Source organism: Monodelphis domestica, chromosome 4, assembly GCF_027887165.1.
Source record: "Monodelphis domestica isolate mMonDom1 chromosome 4, mMonDom1.pri, whole genome shotgun sequence".
Classification (NCBI taxonomy): domain Eukaryota; kingdom Metazoa; phylum Chordata; class Mammalia; order Didelphimorphia; family Didelphidae; genus Monodelphis; species Monodelphis domestica.
In genome coordinates this window covers 91903099-91920733 of record NC_077230.1, presented here as the reverse complement: position 1 = coordinate 91920733, position 17635 = coordinate 91903099, and the positions used below count along the sequence as shown (strand labels likewise).

At 36.8% G+C, this 17635-nt stretch overlaps 1 protein-coding gene across 2 annotated transcripts; it reads left to right on the top strand.

Annotated features, from left to right (window-relative positions):
- Positions 1-117: 117 nt before the first annotated feature.
- On the top strand, positions 118-16971 carry LOC107652354 (uncharacterized). Of its 2 annotated transcripts, XM_016433510.2 has the most exons (3): positions 118-1043; positions 7149-7179; positions 13753-16971. In XM_016433510.2, exon 3 carries the CDS (start codon positions 13832-13834, stop codon positions 16691-16693), a length of 2862 nt encoding a protein of 953 aa, XP_016288996.2. In that variant the 5' UTR covers positions 118-1043; positions 7149-7179; positions 13753-13831; the 3' UTR covers positions 16694-16971. The 2 variants fall into 2 exon arrangements, with proteins under 2 accessions (XP_016288996.2, XP_056649561.1); XM_056793583.1 differs by lacking the exon at positions 7149-7179.
- The last annotated feature ends 664 nt before the right edge of the window (positions 16972-17635 follow it).

The window sequence follows — 17635 nt, the reverse complement described above, 5'->3', positions numbered from 1 at the left end:
AAGAAGGGAGAGAATTTGAAACGAGACTTAAAAAAAAACTTTTAAATGGTTTTAAAATGTAATGGGAAAAATAAAATGTTTTTTAAAAGAATACATAATTATATGTTAATAAATCCTGTTTTTTTAGTTTTTAAAATCCTTACCTTCTGTGTTAAAATTGATACTAAGTATTGATTCTAACAGAAAAGTGATAAGAACTAGGCAATTGGAAAGTGTCTGAGGCAAAATTTGAACTCAGGTCCTCCCTCTGTGTGTGTGTGTGTGTGTGTGTGTGTGTGTGTGTGTGTGTGTGTGTGTTTTAAAATGTGTATTTGTGAATCTTTTATGTTTGGTACTTCTTCCAAGGCAGATTCCTTCTGTATAAGGAATATCTTTTATTCCCTCTCCCTTTTGGGAAAGTGATAGATGTGAACCATAGTTTTTGATGGAAGTAAAATTGTCTCTGGAGTGGGGTTGAATGGACCAATGGGTGTGAGAAAAGGAAGTCCCGCCCCTCAGAAGCCACACTCTCCCTCTCCCACACCTTTAAATCCCCTGCCCTTTTCTCCTCCCTAATTGAATCCAGTCTGAATGACCTGAACAGGGAATTAATTTCACAGTCCCTCAGCTACAATGGCCCCAGTTATGATATCCTCAAAGTTAGACTATGAGACTCATTCTTATGTCCAACTTGAGTCCTCTCTCTGGACTCTCAGATCAGCCTTTCCTGTACTTGGCCAACTGTGGTGAAAGGTTGATGACATCACAGTGGCATCCCCATGGCAGCCACTGAAAACAATATGGCTTAGTTCGAGGCACAGGTAGAGAGCAGGAAATGTGTCCAAGTAAAAGTTTCTGGAGAACATTGAATCTGGCTAATCTAGACTGCAGTCACTTTTGTTAAGCAGACATATAAAAAAAACTCTTCTTTTTAAGAAAATAGATTCTGAAACAAGCATCTTAAAGCTAAATAAGGAGGTCTAGTCACATAAACTGACTTTCCTTCTTCTCAGAGAGGGCACATGACTGGAACTTTCTTTACCTAAAACTAGTTTGGCACGTAGGTATGTATGTATCCCACTTTTTGGATTTATAGTATAAATTGTCTTTGAATGTGGTCCCCTCTGCCAAATGACTACTGCTAATATTAGAGACCAAGATCAGTGACCCAGGACCCTTCGTCTAAAGAGATTTAACCTTTGAATCATAAATCATCTTAAAACTCACCAGTTAAGAAGAGACTAAAATGGCCCTAGGCTAAATATTAGCCCATACTGTTAGAAAACTTTCTATCTACTGTAGCTATATGGAAGATGAATTTCTCTTTCCCTGAACAACTCTGAAATAAGACAAGGTTCACTAAAAGATCATATAGGGAAGGAGATAGTTTTTTAAGCCCCAATTTGGTTCTTTTAAAAAATTTTCCACATACAATGCTTTGAAGACTAACTATACCATTTTTAGAACCATAGAGTGGAAAGGATCCTTAGGGATAATCTAATAATCCAATTTTAATCCTTCATTTTGCAAATGAGGGAACTGAGGTCCAGAGACAAAGAAAATTTTCCTGGAATCTAAGCCTCGAGCTCCAAATTTAGGTACCGGGAGGAGAGAATCACTAAATCCTGGATCTAGAGCTAGAAGCAAGCTTAAAGGTAGCTTAATCCAACTGTTTCATCTTGCAGAAGAGGAAATGAGACCCAGGCAAGGTTAAGTGACTTGTCACAGCTGGAATTCCATAAACTCCAGTCTTCATTACAAGTACATTACAAGTACATTACAAGTACAAGTACATTACAAGTGCTATATAGTCTGGCACGGAGGGGAAAGTGGTCAGGAGAGGGGAGAAGCTATGTTGTACGGTTTGGCCCTAGCTTTCACATCTATCTCCTAGCCAGAGGGGAGAGAAAACTGGTCCTTGCTGATAACAGTGGTCCAAATGCAAACACACACATAATAGTACATATGTGTGCAGTATATGTTATGTATACATTTATAAAACATCTCCTATATAATCATTTCATGCTCAATTGTTTGAGCTGTGTAAAAATTCCCCCAAATTGATTATTAGCTCCTTAAAGGCAGAAACCATGTATATATATATATATATTCTCAATTTTGCCATAGTGCCTATGAACAAGTCACTTAATTCCACTGGGCCTGTTTTCTTATCTGCAAAAATGATGGGGTTGTTACCGTTAAATTATTTGAAAGACCGGTTTTGGGAAGAATATCAATTTATTGGGGGTAGGTAAGTAGCTTCCATGGATTAAGAGTAGGCCTAGAGATAGGAGGCCCTGAGTTCAAATGTGACCCAAGATAATCCCTAGTTTTGTGACCCTGGGCAAGTCACTTGACCCCCATTGCAGCCTAGTCCTTATCCCTCTTCTGCCTTGGAACCAATACCTAGTATTGATTCTAAGATGGTAGGTAAGGGTTTATTTTTTTCAAAGGAATATCAATTTATTTATTAGCAAATATTATAACCAATAGCTAAGATAGGTCAGTGGTCCCCTTGAAGACCCCAAACCTGAAGGCTTTCTAGGCAGATCTATAAATAGAGTTTTAAGATCTCATTATTCAGCCCTTCCCTTGAGTGTCTCAGACATCCTTTAATAGGTAAATAGCTAATTAGGAGATAGTCCATTAGATGCAATCTTTCCCCACACCATAGGTGAAGGAGGTTACTAGGAAGAGAATTATTATCTTCTTCCTTTTCTATTGATTAAATTTTATTAAAAAATTTCTTTGGTTCTTTGGAATTTCTAAGAACAAGGAAAATGTAAAAAGCAGTAGATGGGAGGGAGCTCCACTAATCTAGGGCTCTAACATAGAAACTAATACTATATGGGGCAACTAGGTGAGTGGATTGACAGCCAGATCTTAGAGATGGGATGTTCTGAGTTTAAATCTGACATCACACTTCTTAGCTGTGTGACCATGTGTAAACCATTTAATCCCCATTGCTTACTTACCTTTCTTCGATCTTAGAACCAATATATGGTATTGAGTCTAAGATGGAAGATAAGGGCTTTAGGGGGAAAAAAAGAAATTAATACAGTTATATGAAAAATAAAATTCTCACACTGTTATATTGAAATCTCCCACAGTGCTTAATTAGTAACTAAGTAACCCTAAATTATTTTCCCCATGGTGAAATCTGATAGAATTTCTCTTCTATAAGGAAATATATGTTTATAAATGCAGATCACACTTCTTTATGCATATTTAGACCTTCTCATTTCCATCTTTCATTTCTATATAGCCCACACTGATAAGTCAGATTGATTGGAAGGCAAAAGACACATTTATGGAATTCTCTTAAGAAAGATTCACACTTCTTGAACACACCCAGTGAGATTCCCACTTGTATTCAGCTGGACCTCCTTGAGAATCATGAGGATTTCCCCCTCCCTCCCTCATTGCTGATTTCACAGAACATATTAAAAGGGCTGTAAATCTGCTACCTTAAAAACCGTCAGCCAAATGTACACTTCCGCCACTGGCAGAGAGAACAAAACCTCCATTTAATTAATAGCCTGGTCTACTAAAACCATTTTACAAGGTGAGAAGTAAACTCCAATAGCTTTTCTTTAAAAGGCCAGAACCACAAGGAAATAGTTTTGTCAAACCCAGAGGATGGAAATCAGACCGAGCTAGATACAGTTATTCACAGAGGACATTGTCTATCATACGGATCTTAAATCGAATGTTAGCATCTGGCATGGGTCTTTAGCAATGTCCATGTCTCTTATGTTTATAGGCCATCTTGGGAATAAATAACTGAAAGTGCACAGCTAAATTTCTGATCATTTTGAATGATTCAGAAAAAAGAAAATTAGTGAGGTTTTTGTTTTTGGAGAAATATAGTACGTGATTTGTCAGATATGGAACACTAGAACACCTATAGAAAGAATGGATAATGAATAAGTGACCCTGCCAACAACCCCATAACGGTTGGTAGCCATGGAATCTTCTTAGCTTTATGTTAGGCAATTCCTTCCTGGGTTATTTTTTTTATAGCTGAATTCCATCTTAGAAGTTAAAAGGCAATGGTTGAGAGAGAAGGGGAAGAAAGCATTAACTTACAGAACAATGGTTGTCATTCTCTTTTTTGGACATTCTGAGACTTAAGCTTCAATTTCAGAAGTCAAGAAACTAAGAGAAGGGACAGCTAGGTGGCCCAGGGTGTAGAGAGCCAGGCCTAAATAAAGATGGGAGGTCCTGGGTTCAAATCTGGCCTCAGATATTTCCTAGCTATGTGACCTTGGGCAGGTCACTTAACCTCAATTGCCTAGCCCTTACCATTCTTCTGCCTTGGAACCATTACTCAGTAATGATCCCAAGAGAGAAGGTAAGGGTTTAAAAAAAAAACCAAGAGGAAACCAGAACTATATAATCCAGCTAACTAAGAAATTACAGCATATTATTACATAGAGGTTCTTTTACATGTAAGGAGCTCCTAAAAGCTTACATTACTTGTCAAAACATGCCTCATTCAGATAATCAGAAATGTGGTCTTTGTATATATGAACGATGGCAGGTTAATTCCTATACCTAAGGATCTGAAAGAACCTAAGTTAGAACCATGCTATGATAGTCTTGGCAGAAGGAAAATATGGTTTGGTAAACACTCTTTCACATTAAATGATATGGCATGTGCTCTAAAAGTAGAAATAAGTACAATCCATGGACCTTGAAAATAGGAGATGATCTTATCTGCTTCCTTGTCCCTACTTCAGATAGATGGAGTCTTTCTTGATCTTACATCTAGACTTCTAGGGAAGAGAAACCCATAATGAGAGAGATCATTTCCTGGATTCCACATCCTAGTCAGTCAATCTTAGAATGAGCACAATATACATAATCCATATAATTCCACTTCTCAAATTCAGCTTCTTTTGAAAAATCTACTACAAAAGGAGAGTGTTTAGGAAAATAGAAACTGTTACCGTATGGTGGTGGATTGGCTGTTTAAGAGATGGTGATGGGAGAGTGTGCCTGAGTCCTTGTGATGGTAAGTGAGGCTTTGCCTTTGCCCCTGCTTTAAGTAATCATATTACAAATGCCACCATCACAATTGACATACCATCACAATTGATACCATCACACGCAGTACCTGAAAGTAATGAAAAGGCTAACAAGAGCAAATGCAAAGAATTGTATCTGGGTGCTGATAAGCATGGATCCCTAGTCTGGGGGAATGTCAGGAGATTCAGAGACAGGAAGGGAAGGGAACTTATTCCCTTTCCAAAGAAAATTTGCAATCAGTGTAAAAATTAAATTAATCTCAAATAATTTAAATATTATATTATAAGAGATTTATTATTGATCATTAGAAATAACGGAATAAAAAGGCAACAAAATAAAAAACCACATGCCCATGGCTTATCTACCTGTTCAAAAACCCTACTTACCACTACAGTAGCAACCCAGGAAGCAAAGAGCTTGAAACCAGGAACCCCACTGAATTTATCCCTTTGTCTACAGGAAGTACATAACAATAGGAAGTCAGTGGGCTCCTGGGAAATGCAGTTTTTAGGGTAACAGATTTCCAATTACACATCAGATACAGAAGATAAAAAGTACCTTCTCTTGAATATCTAAGGAACAATGTAATATATGTTAACTCAAACAAGTTAACCTATGTAATGTGCTTTGCAAAACTTAAAGTACTATTAAAGCTAATTATCATTACTAATTATTATATGCACTTGAAAATAATGCCATATGTAATGGAAATACATAAACGCATGTATAACTTATAATAGCACTTGGGCATAAGTGTAAAGAGCGAAGAGTTTAAGCAATATATTGCCAAGTAAATAAAGTTTGTCTTTGGCTCCAACTTCTAAACCTTGGTATTGTTCCCTCTTTGGTGCCAATTGCCTGCCCTCAGTAGTTCATGTTCTTTTTATCTTGATGTTCTCAGTCTTCTTCCAACCCACTCATGCATACCTGCCCATTGTATCCTTTCCTCAAAGCTAGGAGACATTGGACAGTTAGCAAATCAGATAAAATAATTTATGTTAATATATTCAAGATGGAACCTGGTAGCAGCAGAAAGCCCAGAATTCTTTCTGTCTTCTCAAGTAGACTATGTACATTTTAGTAGTGGTCCTCTGGAAATATTGTATTTATACTCTGTATACATAATCCAGAAAAGGGGATGAGGGGAGTGATGATCCTGATGACTAGAATTTCTGGTCAAATAGTAGAGGAAGGTAACACCTTCACAGGCTAATGGTAGTTCTCAAACCAAACTGTGGAATAATAAGGCTAGACCCATTTGGAGGGATACTAGAGGGACTGAAGCTACCAGAAAAAAGTGAAGTTAGTGTGACAATATATTCTCCCAAGAGATCAAAATATTATCTAAATATATGTTATTTTATTTACTTTTTTGTTATATATTTATTCTTGTTATGCATTATTTTATTTATATATTTACTTTACCTCTGACAGGTGTGAATTTCCATAGACACACACACAATCAATATTTTAAAATCTATAACTTAGATGAAGACCAATGACACACATCAAATGTGTGTAGAATACAAAACTGGGAGGGCTTAAGAACATGCTGAGTTCTGCTTGAGAACATATGGGTGACCACATGAACATTCCAAAGATCTAGACACATTCAAATTCAAATGATGAGTAGGAATAACTAAAAGTGAAGTAAATTATTAATAGTACAAGTACAAGATAAAGGGGAGAAACAAGGCTAATTCATATGAAAAACACTAATAATTTTGAGTTGATGGCAAACTCAGTATAATTAAACAGTATACACATTATGGCTACCAAAAAACCCAATGTAAATTTGAGCAACATTAAATTGGAGAACAGTTTCTGAGACAGAGAAGAGGATGGTTTTGCTCTACTCTGTACTAAATACATTGTAGAACTTTGTTCTTTTCTGGACATTACATTAAGAAGAATTTTGGCGGCAGCTAGGTGGCCCAGTGGATTGAGAGCCAGGTTCCCCTCAACATTTCGTAGAGCACGGCAGAATTCTGTCACACTCATATTCTATCATAACTTGTTTGATCATTCTCCAATTGTTAGACATCTTCACCATTTTCATTTCTTTTCTACCACAAAAAAGCTGCTATAAAATTTTTTGTATGTATAACTCTTCCTTTTCCATTTTCTTTTTGGAATAGAGACCTAGTGGTGGCATTGCTAAGTCAAAAGGTATGCAAAGTTGTTTTTTTTTTTAATTTCATTTAGAAAAATTTTAAAGTTAAATTTAATTTTTATTATCATGCAAAACACTTCCACATTGGCCATTATTTTAAGAGCCCACTCATACAAAACCAAAACCACAGAATAAAACCATAAATACGCTAATGTGAAAGATAGAATGCTCTGCCACTCCCCAATGGATAGACATTCTCTCAATTTCCAATTCTTTGCCACCATAAAAAGAGTTGCCACGAAAAATTTGTATAAGTAGGTTCTTTCCCCATTTTTATAATATCTTTGGGATACAGACCCAATTGTGGTATTACAGGATCAAAGGGTATGTACAATTTTAAAGCCTCTTGGATGCAGTTCCAAATTTTTTAGAATGGTTGGATCAGTTCCCAATTTCACCAAGAGTTCATTAGTGTCCTAATTTTTCCACATCCCTCCAAAATTTGTCATTTTTATTTTCTGTCATATTAGTTAATTTGATAGATATGAGATGATACTTTAGAGTTATTTTAATTTTAGAGTTATTTTAATTTGCATTTCTCTAATCAATAGTGATTTAGAGCATTTTTCTATGACTATAGATAGGTTTGATTTCTTCTGAAAACTACTTGTTAATATCCTTTGGCCATTATCAACTGAATTATCAAGGAATGACTCAAATTCTCTAGATATTTGAGAAATGAGCCTTAAACTCAGAAACTTACTATAAGAATCTGCCTCTCTTCCCCTCTAGTTCTCTGCGTTCCTTTAAAAAAAAAATCAAGCCCCCTGATTATCTCTCCTAGAAAATACTAAGTGTCCATTCCAAGGCAGAAGAATGATAAGGGCTAGGCAATGGGGTTTAAGTGACTTGCCCAGGATCACACAGCTAGGAAGTAGCTGAGACCAGATTTGAACCTAGGGGTCTCCTGTCTCTAGTCCTGGTTCTCAATCCACTAAACCACCTAGCTGCCCCATACACACATGTAAAACATTTTAAACAATCATTTAAAACTTTTTTGAATTCCACATTCTCTCCCTTCCTTCTTTCCCTTGAGGGGGGCAAGTAATTTGATATTGATTATATGAGTGAAGCACGGGAAACATTTCCATATTAATTTTGTTGCAAAAGGAAGCAGACAAAAAAACAAAACAAGAAAATTAAGGAGAAAAAAGTATGCTTCTTCAATCTACATTGATTTCATTAGTGAGAAAAGAGCACTTTATTTTTTTAATTAATTGATTAATTTATTTTAAAATATTTTCCCATGCTTACATTTTCTTTCCCTCTCTGCTTCCCTCCCCATTCCCAGAGTCGACAATACCACTGGGTTGTACAGTTATCAATCACTTGATACCTTTCCATATTATCCATTTTTGCTAGATACTGATCTTTTAAAGCCTAACCCCCAAATCACACACCCATACATACATGTGATAAGTCATAAGTCATATGTTTTTTCTTTTGCATTTCTACTCCCATAGTTCTTTCTCTCAATGTAGGTAACATTCTTTCACATAAGTCCTTCAAGAGTGTCCTAGATTCTTGCATTGCTTCTAGTAGTAAAGTCCATGACAATGGATTGTTCCACAGTATTTCACTTTCTGTGTACAATGTTCTCCTGGTTCTGCTCATTTCACTCTGCATCAGTTCATTGTGGTGAGAGAACACTTTAGAGAGGGGACAGATTCACAGAATTTGAGAACCAAGAAGGAACTCATTAGCCATCTGCTCCAAGGCAAACTTGCCTGCTTTATCCAACAAGAGACTGAGGAGGGAGAATGTCCCATCTCTCTAGGAAGCTTGTCCCACTTCTGAGCAGCTGTAATGGCAATAAAGTTTCTCTTGACTTTAAGACTAAATTTGTTTCTTTGCCACTTTCACCTTTTCTTGCTCTGGATCTTACTCTCTAAGGACAAACAGAATCAGACTAACCTATATTCCACATCATAGTCCTTCTGTCCTTCAACAGGACAATGATCCCAGAGGCTTCTTTTCCCCAAACTAAATATTTCCCCTTCCATCAAATAATCCTTACATGGATGGCATAGACTCAAGAACTTCCATTTTGCAGTTTGGCACTCTAGGTTTCCCTGTAAAATGTTATCTTTAGCATTTCCTTGAACTACCTGTTTTGTAGTAATCTTGTGAAAAAAGAAAATGCAGTTACTCTGCCATGAACTATTTTTGGTAAAGCCATGTTGCACCTTTGTGATTACTCTTCATTTTTTAGATGCCTACTAACCATCACTTGGTGATGATGGTGATAATAACGACAATAATACTAATGTTTATAGAGCACTTACCTATGTGCCAGGTACTGTGCTAAGTACTTTTTACAATTATTTTACAATTATTATCTGATTTGATCCTCACAATAACTATGAGCAACAGATACTATTATTATCCTTATTTTACTACTGAGGAAACTGAGGCAAACAGAGGTTAAATGACTTGCCCAGGGCCACACATAAGTATCTAAAACAGGATCTGAATTTAAATCTTCCTAAACTTTAGGTTAGGCACTCTATCCAATGCACCATCTATAAGCTTTATTACTTTAGTAATAACATTACCCATATCTTCCTTCCTTCCTTCCTTTCCTTTTTTTTTCAAAACTAGAACATTTCTCCTTCAATCTTATGGTAACTTTTTTGCTTCCCTGTGATCTTTTAAAATTCACTAAGCAAGCAGCTCAGATTAATTAAGCACAGATTAATATAGAATCCACACAGAATCCAGTTCTGTTAGTACTGGAGGATAAAATTAAGCTGAGCCAGATGATTTGAATTCATTAAGGACAGAAAGATGTTCTTACTATTTCTTTACTTATTTTGATTATTAACTCCTTGATTTTGCTTAGTGATCTCATGAGCTCTCATAGATTTATAGATCATCTCCCTACTGATAATTCTTAGATCTATTCATCCAGCCCTATATTTTCTTCTAATCTCCAGACTGGCATCTCTAACAGAGATGACAACAATTGTTTCCTTTTCATTCTCGTTAAAAAGTCATTCTCCTAGATGGAAACAAAATAAGAATTAGACAACTTTAGGTTCTCTCTCCCTCTCTTTCTACCTTTCTCTCCATCCCTCTTTTTATCTCTCTCCTTTTGTGCCTCTCCTTTCCTTTCTCTCTCACTCTCAGCCATGGTATGTGTGGTGGGGGAATCTAGCCTGATGTTCCTTATAAAAAAAAAAAACAAAAAAAACTTCATGGGGTCAGCTAGGTGATTCAGTGGGTAGAGATCCAAGTCTAGAGACGGGAGATCCTAGATTCAAATCTGGCCTCAGATACTTCCTAGCTGTGTGATCCTGGGCAAGTCACTTAACCCCCATTGCCTAGCCCTTACAGCTCTTCTGCCTTAGAACCAATATACAGTATTGATCCTAAGACAGAAGGTAAACGTTTTATAAACAAACAAACAAAAAACCCCTAGAAAACAAGACAGAAATGAGTTTAATGGGGACACAAGTAGATTGAAATATGTAGCAAATTTGTTAAAAGTAAATGAAGAAAAAGGGTATCACTGTTAACTCCTCCACGCTGTGGAATCTCTATTCTTCCTTCAATATTATTTTGAACATGTAATCAACTGACATGGAAAAAGTGAAGGTGCCAATGCCAATCTGTGTATTAATTATTAGAAAAGATCAATTTTTTAATTTTTCAGTTATGAAATAAATAGAAATAGCAATTATAATTTCTTGCCACATCCAGATGGTTCATATCTTGTGTATACCTTGGGATACCATATTTTGGAGACCCACTGCTTACAAAGACAATAATTAGGAACAATGGTGTGGTGTGGTAAAAAGCAAACTAAACTAAGAATCATGAGACCTGGAGTCTAGTCCTGGCTCTGCCATTCACTGCCCTTAGGCAAATAATTCATTGTCACTGGGGCCTAATATCTTCTATAAAATGAAGGAACTGAATGCCCAAGATTCTTTCCAGCTCTAAAATTCTATTATTCAATATGTGTAAGTTAGAAGGAGGCAAATTTTAGTTCACTATAAGCAATAACATTCTAAGAACCAGAGTTAACCAATAATGGAATGGACTGACTGCCTTTTCTTAGAAAGAGTTAAAAGACTAGAAGCCCACTTATTTAGAATGATGTAGTGGAGCCTCCTATGGTAGGTGGTGGATTGAACCGGAAGACTTGAAAGACTGTCCCTCTCTAAGACTATGCTTCTGTCATTTTACTCATAAGTAAATAACTAGTACTTAGTTGGGAAAACGAAAGAGCATCCCAAACTAAGCCCAAAGGAGGGGAACTACTTTAGTTCTGCATTAATCTTTCTTCATTTCTGCATTGAAAAGACCAACTTCCTTGTGCTTGAGGAAACTCATTATTCACTGCCTTTCTTCATTCAGGAGAAAGACTTTTACTTTCCATACTATCATTTCAACATCTTTAAAATTTTTGGAACTGCTCTCTGTCCTGCTGGTAATAATGATCAGTGCAATGTCTCCTAGGTCTGTAGGACTGATTGGGAGGGGCAACCATCATCTATTTCATACCATTGACCTATATAATTTAAAAGTATATCTAGGGGGCAGTTGGGTGGCTCAGTGGATTGAGAGTCAGGCCTAGAGATGGGAGGTCCTGGGTTCAAATCTGACCTCAGACACTTCCCAGCTGTACCTAGAAGGCCTAAATCCTCACCCTTGTTTTTTGTTGTTGTTCAGTCATATCCAAATCGTTGGGACCCCATTTGGATCCCCAGGGTCACATAGCTAGTAAGTGCCTGAGGCCAGATTTGAACTCAGGAAGATGAGTCTTTCTGACTCCAGGCTTGGTGCTATATCCACCTCACCACCTAGTTGCCCTGAATCTGTCCTCTACTAAGACCTAAATCCTCACCCTTGCCCTACTACCTGGCTTAAAGGAGTCCTAATCATGCAATTACTTGTCTTTAGGCCTTTAGCTCATTGTGTCCCATGAAGACAGCCTTGAAATTACCAAATACTCTCAGCTGGCATAACTGGCTTGGCTAGTCCAGATTTAGTAATCAGCATTGGAGCTTTCTCAGCTCTAAAGACCTTGTTTAGCCCATCCTGAATAGCTGCTATTTCCAAACTTCAGGCTCCTTTCCTTTTAATTTAATGGGAATCCTGCCTTCCCTAGGGAATCTTATTACTAATTCACTTTTAAAAAGTATAAAACCAGGTGATGGCAGGATTTCTTTGCGTTCTCATCTTTAGTCTTTAGAAAAGTGTACTGCATTCTACAGAGTTAGTGTAGTATAATAGGAAGAAAAACACACAACAATAAACATTAATCTTGGAATTAAGAAACCTGATTTTGACACTAGTTTTGTTAACAGGGACCAAATCTAAGGTTATTGTTTTAAATCTGTAAAATGGGTATAATACTTACAAAAATGAACTCACAGGGCTCTGTGAGCAGGATGCTTTTGAACCTTAGGGCACTCTACAAATATGAGTTATTTTTATTTTGTATACATAAGTATATCATATATTCTAATTTTTCTAGTTCTAGAAATATTCATAGTTGTAATTATTTTCTACCTTTGTATATTGTTTTCTCTTGGAAGCTTGTTAATTTACAATTTTCTTTACTTTTTTTTTTTTTAAACCCATACCTTCTGTCTTGGAGTCAATTCTGTGTATTGGTTCCAAGGCAGAAAGAGCAGTAAGGGCTAGGCAATGGAGGTCAAGTGACTTGCTCAGGGTCACACAGCTGGGAAGTGTCTGAGGCCAGATTTGAATCTAGGACCTCCCATCTCTAGGCCTGGCTCTCAAATCCACTGAGCGACCCAGCTGCCCCCAGTTGTCTTTACTTCTTGAAGAATTCCTTAAGAATTTTTTTAAACTTTATTTTTAATGCACATAAAACCTTTTTTTTTTTGAGTTCTAATTTCTCTCTATCTCACCCCCTCCCCAAACCACTGAGAAGGCATATATGATATTAATGACATGTTAAATTATGCAAGGCATTTCCAAGCCACATCACCAAAAGTAATTTATATTTGTTTTTGTTTTGTTTTGTTTTGGATAGAGATTTATTAGTAATATTGATGGGTCAAAGAGTTTTCAGTTTTATATCCCTTTGGCCATACTTCCAAATTGTTCTCTAGAATGGTTGAACTAGTACATAACTCCACCAGCGGTTAGTTAATGTCTCTATTTTCCCATATCCCCTCTAGCATTTGCCATTTCTGATAGGTATGATGTGGCACCTTACAGTTATTTTAATGTGAATTTTATATGTTACCTTTTTAAATGTGATTATCGATAGCTTTGATTTCTTGTTCTGAAAACTGCCTGTCCATATCCTTTGACCATATATCAATTGGGGAATGACTTATTTTTATAAATTTGTCTCAGTTCCCTTTATATTTGAGAAATGAAACCTTATTAGAGGAACTTGCTGTAAAATTTTTTTCTAGAGGGTTCCCATTATTCATATCTGATAATCTCTCAGTATTTTCTTGGGTTTCTGATTAGCATACATTTCTTCTGGCTCTCTTCTTGTTTTTCTTATAATGCAAAATTTAAAAACTGTATTAGAGGGGTTCATTATCTGAATTTCCTTCCCTCCCCCCCCTTGTTTCCAGAGGTTTTTGTCATTGTTTTTTGCAGTAGCCGTAATTATGTTCCTAAGGCATACTGACCCAGCCCACTAGGAGACCAAAAATGGATCCAGAGAAGTTTGGAGAGACTTTAGCCTACCTAAAGAAAATAAAGGAAGATATCATTACAGACAAAGGAGATTGGCAACAGATGATAGAAAGACGTCGGAAATTGAACAATACCTTGGGTTCATTAAGAATGAAATTGGACTCATTAAGAAATCGAATGGATAAGCTAGATAAAAAAATAGAAGACAGTAAAAATATATTCAAAGAACCTAAAAGTTCGAATGACATAGTCTACCAGCAGGCCAAAAATGAATCTGAAGAATATTGGAGAAGAATCTTAAAAGAGGATAAAGGGAAAAAATCATTGGCATTAGAGGATGAAACAATGTATGAAAATGTGGCAGAACAAAGAATACCAGACAATGAAAGTGGAGTCAAAGAACATGACCAGAACTTGACTGACTCAGCCCATCAGAAGACCAAAAGTGGGCCTGGAGAAGATCAGAGAGATCTCAAACTCCTTCAAGTGAATAAAGGAAGACTTCAATATGGAGAAAAATCCTCAGCACCAGAAGATGAAACAATGTATGAAAATGTGGCAGAACAAAGGATACCAGACAATGAAAGTGGAGTCAAAGAACATGACCAGAACTTGACTGACTCAGTCCAGCAGAAGACCAAAAGTGAGCCTAGAGAAAGTCAGAGAGATCTCAAACTCCTTGAAGAGAATAAAGGAAGATTTCAATATGGAGAAAAATTCTCAGTATCAGAAAATGAAACAATGTATGAAAATGTGGCAGAACAAAGAATACCAGACAATGAAAGTGGAGTCAAAGAATATGACCAGAACTTGACTGACTCAGCCCACCAGAAGACCAAAAGTGTGCCTGGAGAAGATCAGAGAGATCTCAACCTCCTTCAAGGGAATAAAGGAAGATTTAAATACAGCAGAAAGTCCTCAAGATCAGAAGATGAAACAATGTATGAAAATGTGGCAAAGCAAAGACTACCAGACAATGAAAGGGGAGTCAAAGACTATGACCAGAACTTGACTGACTCAGCCCACCAGAAGACCAAAAGTGTGCCTGGAGAAGATCAGAGAGATCTCAACCTCCTTCAAGGGAATAAAGGAAGATTTAAATACAGAAAAAAGTCCTCAAGATCAGAAGATGAAACAATGTATGAAAATGTGGCAAAGCAAAGACTACCAGACAATGAAAGGGGAGTCAAAGACTATGACCAGAGCTTGACTGACTCAGTCCAGCAGAAGACCAAAAGTGGGCCTGGAGAAGATCAGAGAGATCTCAAACTCCTTCAAGCGAATAAAGGAAGATTTAAATACAGCAGAAAGTCCTCAAGATCAGAAGATGAAACAATGTATGAAAATGTGGCAAAGCAAAGACTACCAGACAATGAAAGGGGAGTCAAAGACTATGACCAGAACTTGACTGACTCAGCCCACCAGAAGACCAAAAGTGTGCCTGGAGAAGATCAGAGAGATCTCAACCTCCTTCAAGGGAATAAAGGAAGATTTAAATACAGAAAAAAGTCCTCAAGATCAGAAGATGAAACAATGTATGAAAATGTGGCAAAGCAAAGACTACCAGACAATGAAAGGGGAGTCAAAGACTATGACCAGAGCTTGACTGACTCAGTCCAGCAGAAGACCAAAAGTGGGCCTGGAGAAGATCAGAGAGATCTCAACCTCCTTCAAGGGAATAAAGGAAGATTTAAATACAGAAAAAAGTCCTCAAGATCAGAAGATGAAACAATGTATGAAAATGTGGCAAAGCAAAGACTACCAGACAATGAAAGGGGAGTCAAAGACTATGACCAGAGCTTGACTGACTCAGTCCAGCAGAAGACCAAAAGTGGGCCTGGAGAAGATCAGAGAGATCTCAAACTCCTTCAAGCGAATAAAGGAAGATTTAAATACAGCAGAAAGTCCTCAAGATCAGAAGATGAAACAATGTATGAAAATGTGGCAAAGCAAAGACTACCAGACAATGAAAGGGGAGTCAAAGACTATGACCAGAGCTTGACTGACTCAGTCCAGCAGAAGACCAAAAGTGGGCCTGGAGAAGATCAGAGAGATCTCAAACTCCTTCAAGCGAATAAAGGAAGATTTAAATACAGCAGAAAGTCCTCAAGATCAGAAGATGAAACAATGTATGAAAATGTGGCAAAGCAAAGACTACCAGACAATGAAAGGGGAGTCAAAGACTATGACCAGAGCTTGACTGACTCAGTCCAGCAGAAGACCAAAAGTGGGCCTGGAGAAGATCAGAGAGATCTCAAACTCCTTCAAGCGAATAAAGGAAGATTTAAATACAGCAGAAAGTCCTCAAGATCAGAAGATGAAACAATGTATGAAAATGTGGCAAAGCAAAGACTACCAGACAATGAAAGGGGAGTCAAAGACTATGACCAGAGCTTGACCGACTCAGTCCAGCAGAAGACCAAAAGTGGGCCTGGAGAAGATCAGAGAGATCTCAACCTCCTTCAAGGGAATAAAGGAAGATTTAAATACAGAAAAAAGTCCTCAAGATCAGAAGATGAAACAATGTATGAAAATGTGGCAAAGCAAAGACTACCAGACAATGAAAGGGAAGTCAAAGAACATGACCAGAGCTTGACTGACTCGGTCCAGCAGAAGACCAAAAGTGGGCCTGGAGAAGATCAGAGAGATCTCAAACTCCTTCAAGGGAATAAAGGAAGATTTAAATATGGAGAAAAATCCTCAGCATCAGAAGAGGAAACAATGTATGAAAATGTGGCAGAACAAAGAATATCAGACAATGAAAGTGGAGTCAAAGAACATGACCAGAATTTGATTGATTTGAAAAAAAGAAAACCTAGCAATAAGAATTTAGGACAAACTTTTGTTCTAAATGGCAGAAGACTGAATTTAAGATAATTTGTTGGTGTACTGTGAAAAAGGGAAAGACTTAAGCATTATATACATATACAGAATGATCTTAAAACTGTACTAAGAGTTTAGGGATGCCCAGTAATTCAAGAAATAAAGATAATTTCCTAAAGTTAGCAAGAACAAATTAGCTGCAGAAAGAAAGCATTCATAGAATCCCAATGGAGAAAACCCAAAATTACATATCCAAGGAATATTATTAAAACTTCAAAGATGTAGTGATAAAAATAAAACTAAGCCACAATAAAGAAAAAAAGTCTAACCTAGGGGTCATATCTGGAGGCTTATGTGCAGAGATATTTCTGTGACTATCAGAAAAATCTATACATATGAATTTGTAGTTTTCTTTGGTTTGTATTATTACTGTTATTAATTACAAGTTTATTTGGACAAAAGTCCTGCCCAAGAGGCAAAATCACTGGGACATTAGAAAAACTTTACAAATCCCAGCCCACAGGTATACATATTATAAACAATTTAATGGAGCATTGGGTGGATTTGAGTAAGGCTTGGGCATGGACAAGAGATGTATAAGGAGCATCTCAATTGGGGGTCTTTTTCAATGAAATAGTATTTATTTTGCAAATAAGGATAAAAGATTTCTTCAGGATATTTTCCTTAAAGCTCAGAACTTTTTCTCCTCTATGGTGCCCAGCAAAATGTTCAGCCTTATAGATGGCTATTTTCCTCAACTATAAAGTGAAGGGCTTGGTAAGATGGTCTCAGAAGTCCTTTTCAGTTCTAGGTCAATCTATCAAGCATTAATCAATATGTGTTAAGCTCAGCATAAAATACAAAGAATCTCTGTTTCCAAAGAGTTTCTATCCTCATGTAAATAAGTACATATATAAGTATATATGTCCATATATATGTATATATAAACATATAATAACTACAATTAAATATAAAATTATAATAAAAGGTGATTAG

Excerpts from the sequence above, each read along its gene's own strand:
- LOC107652354 (XM_056793583.1), top strand. The coding sequence starts at position 13,832 with ATGGATCCAGAGAAGTTTGGAGAGACTTTAGCCTACCTAAAGAAAATA.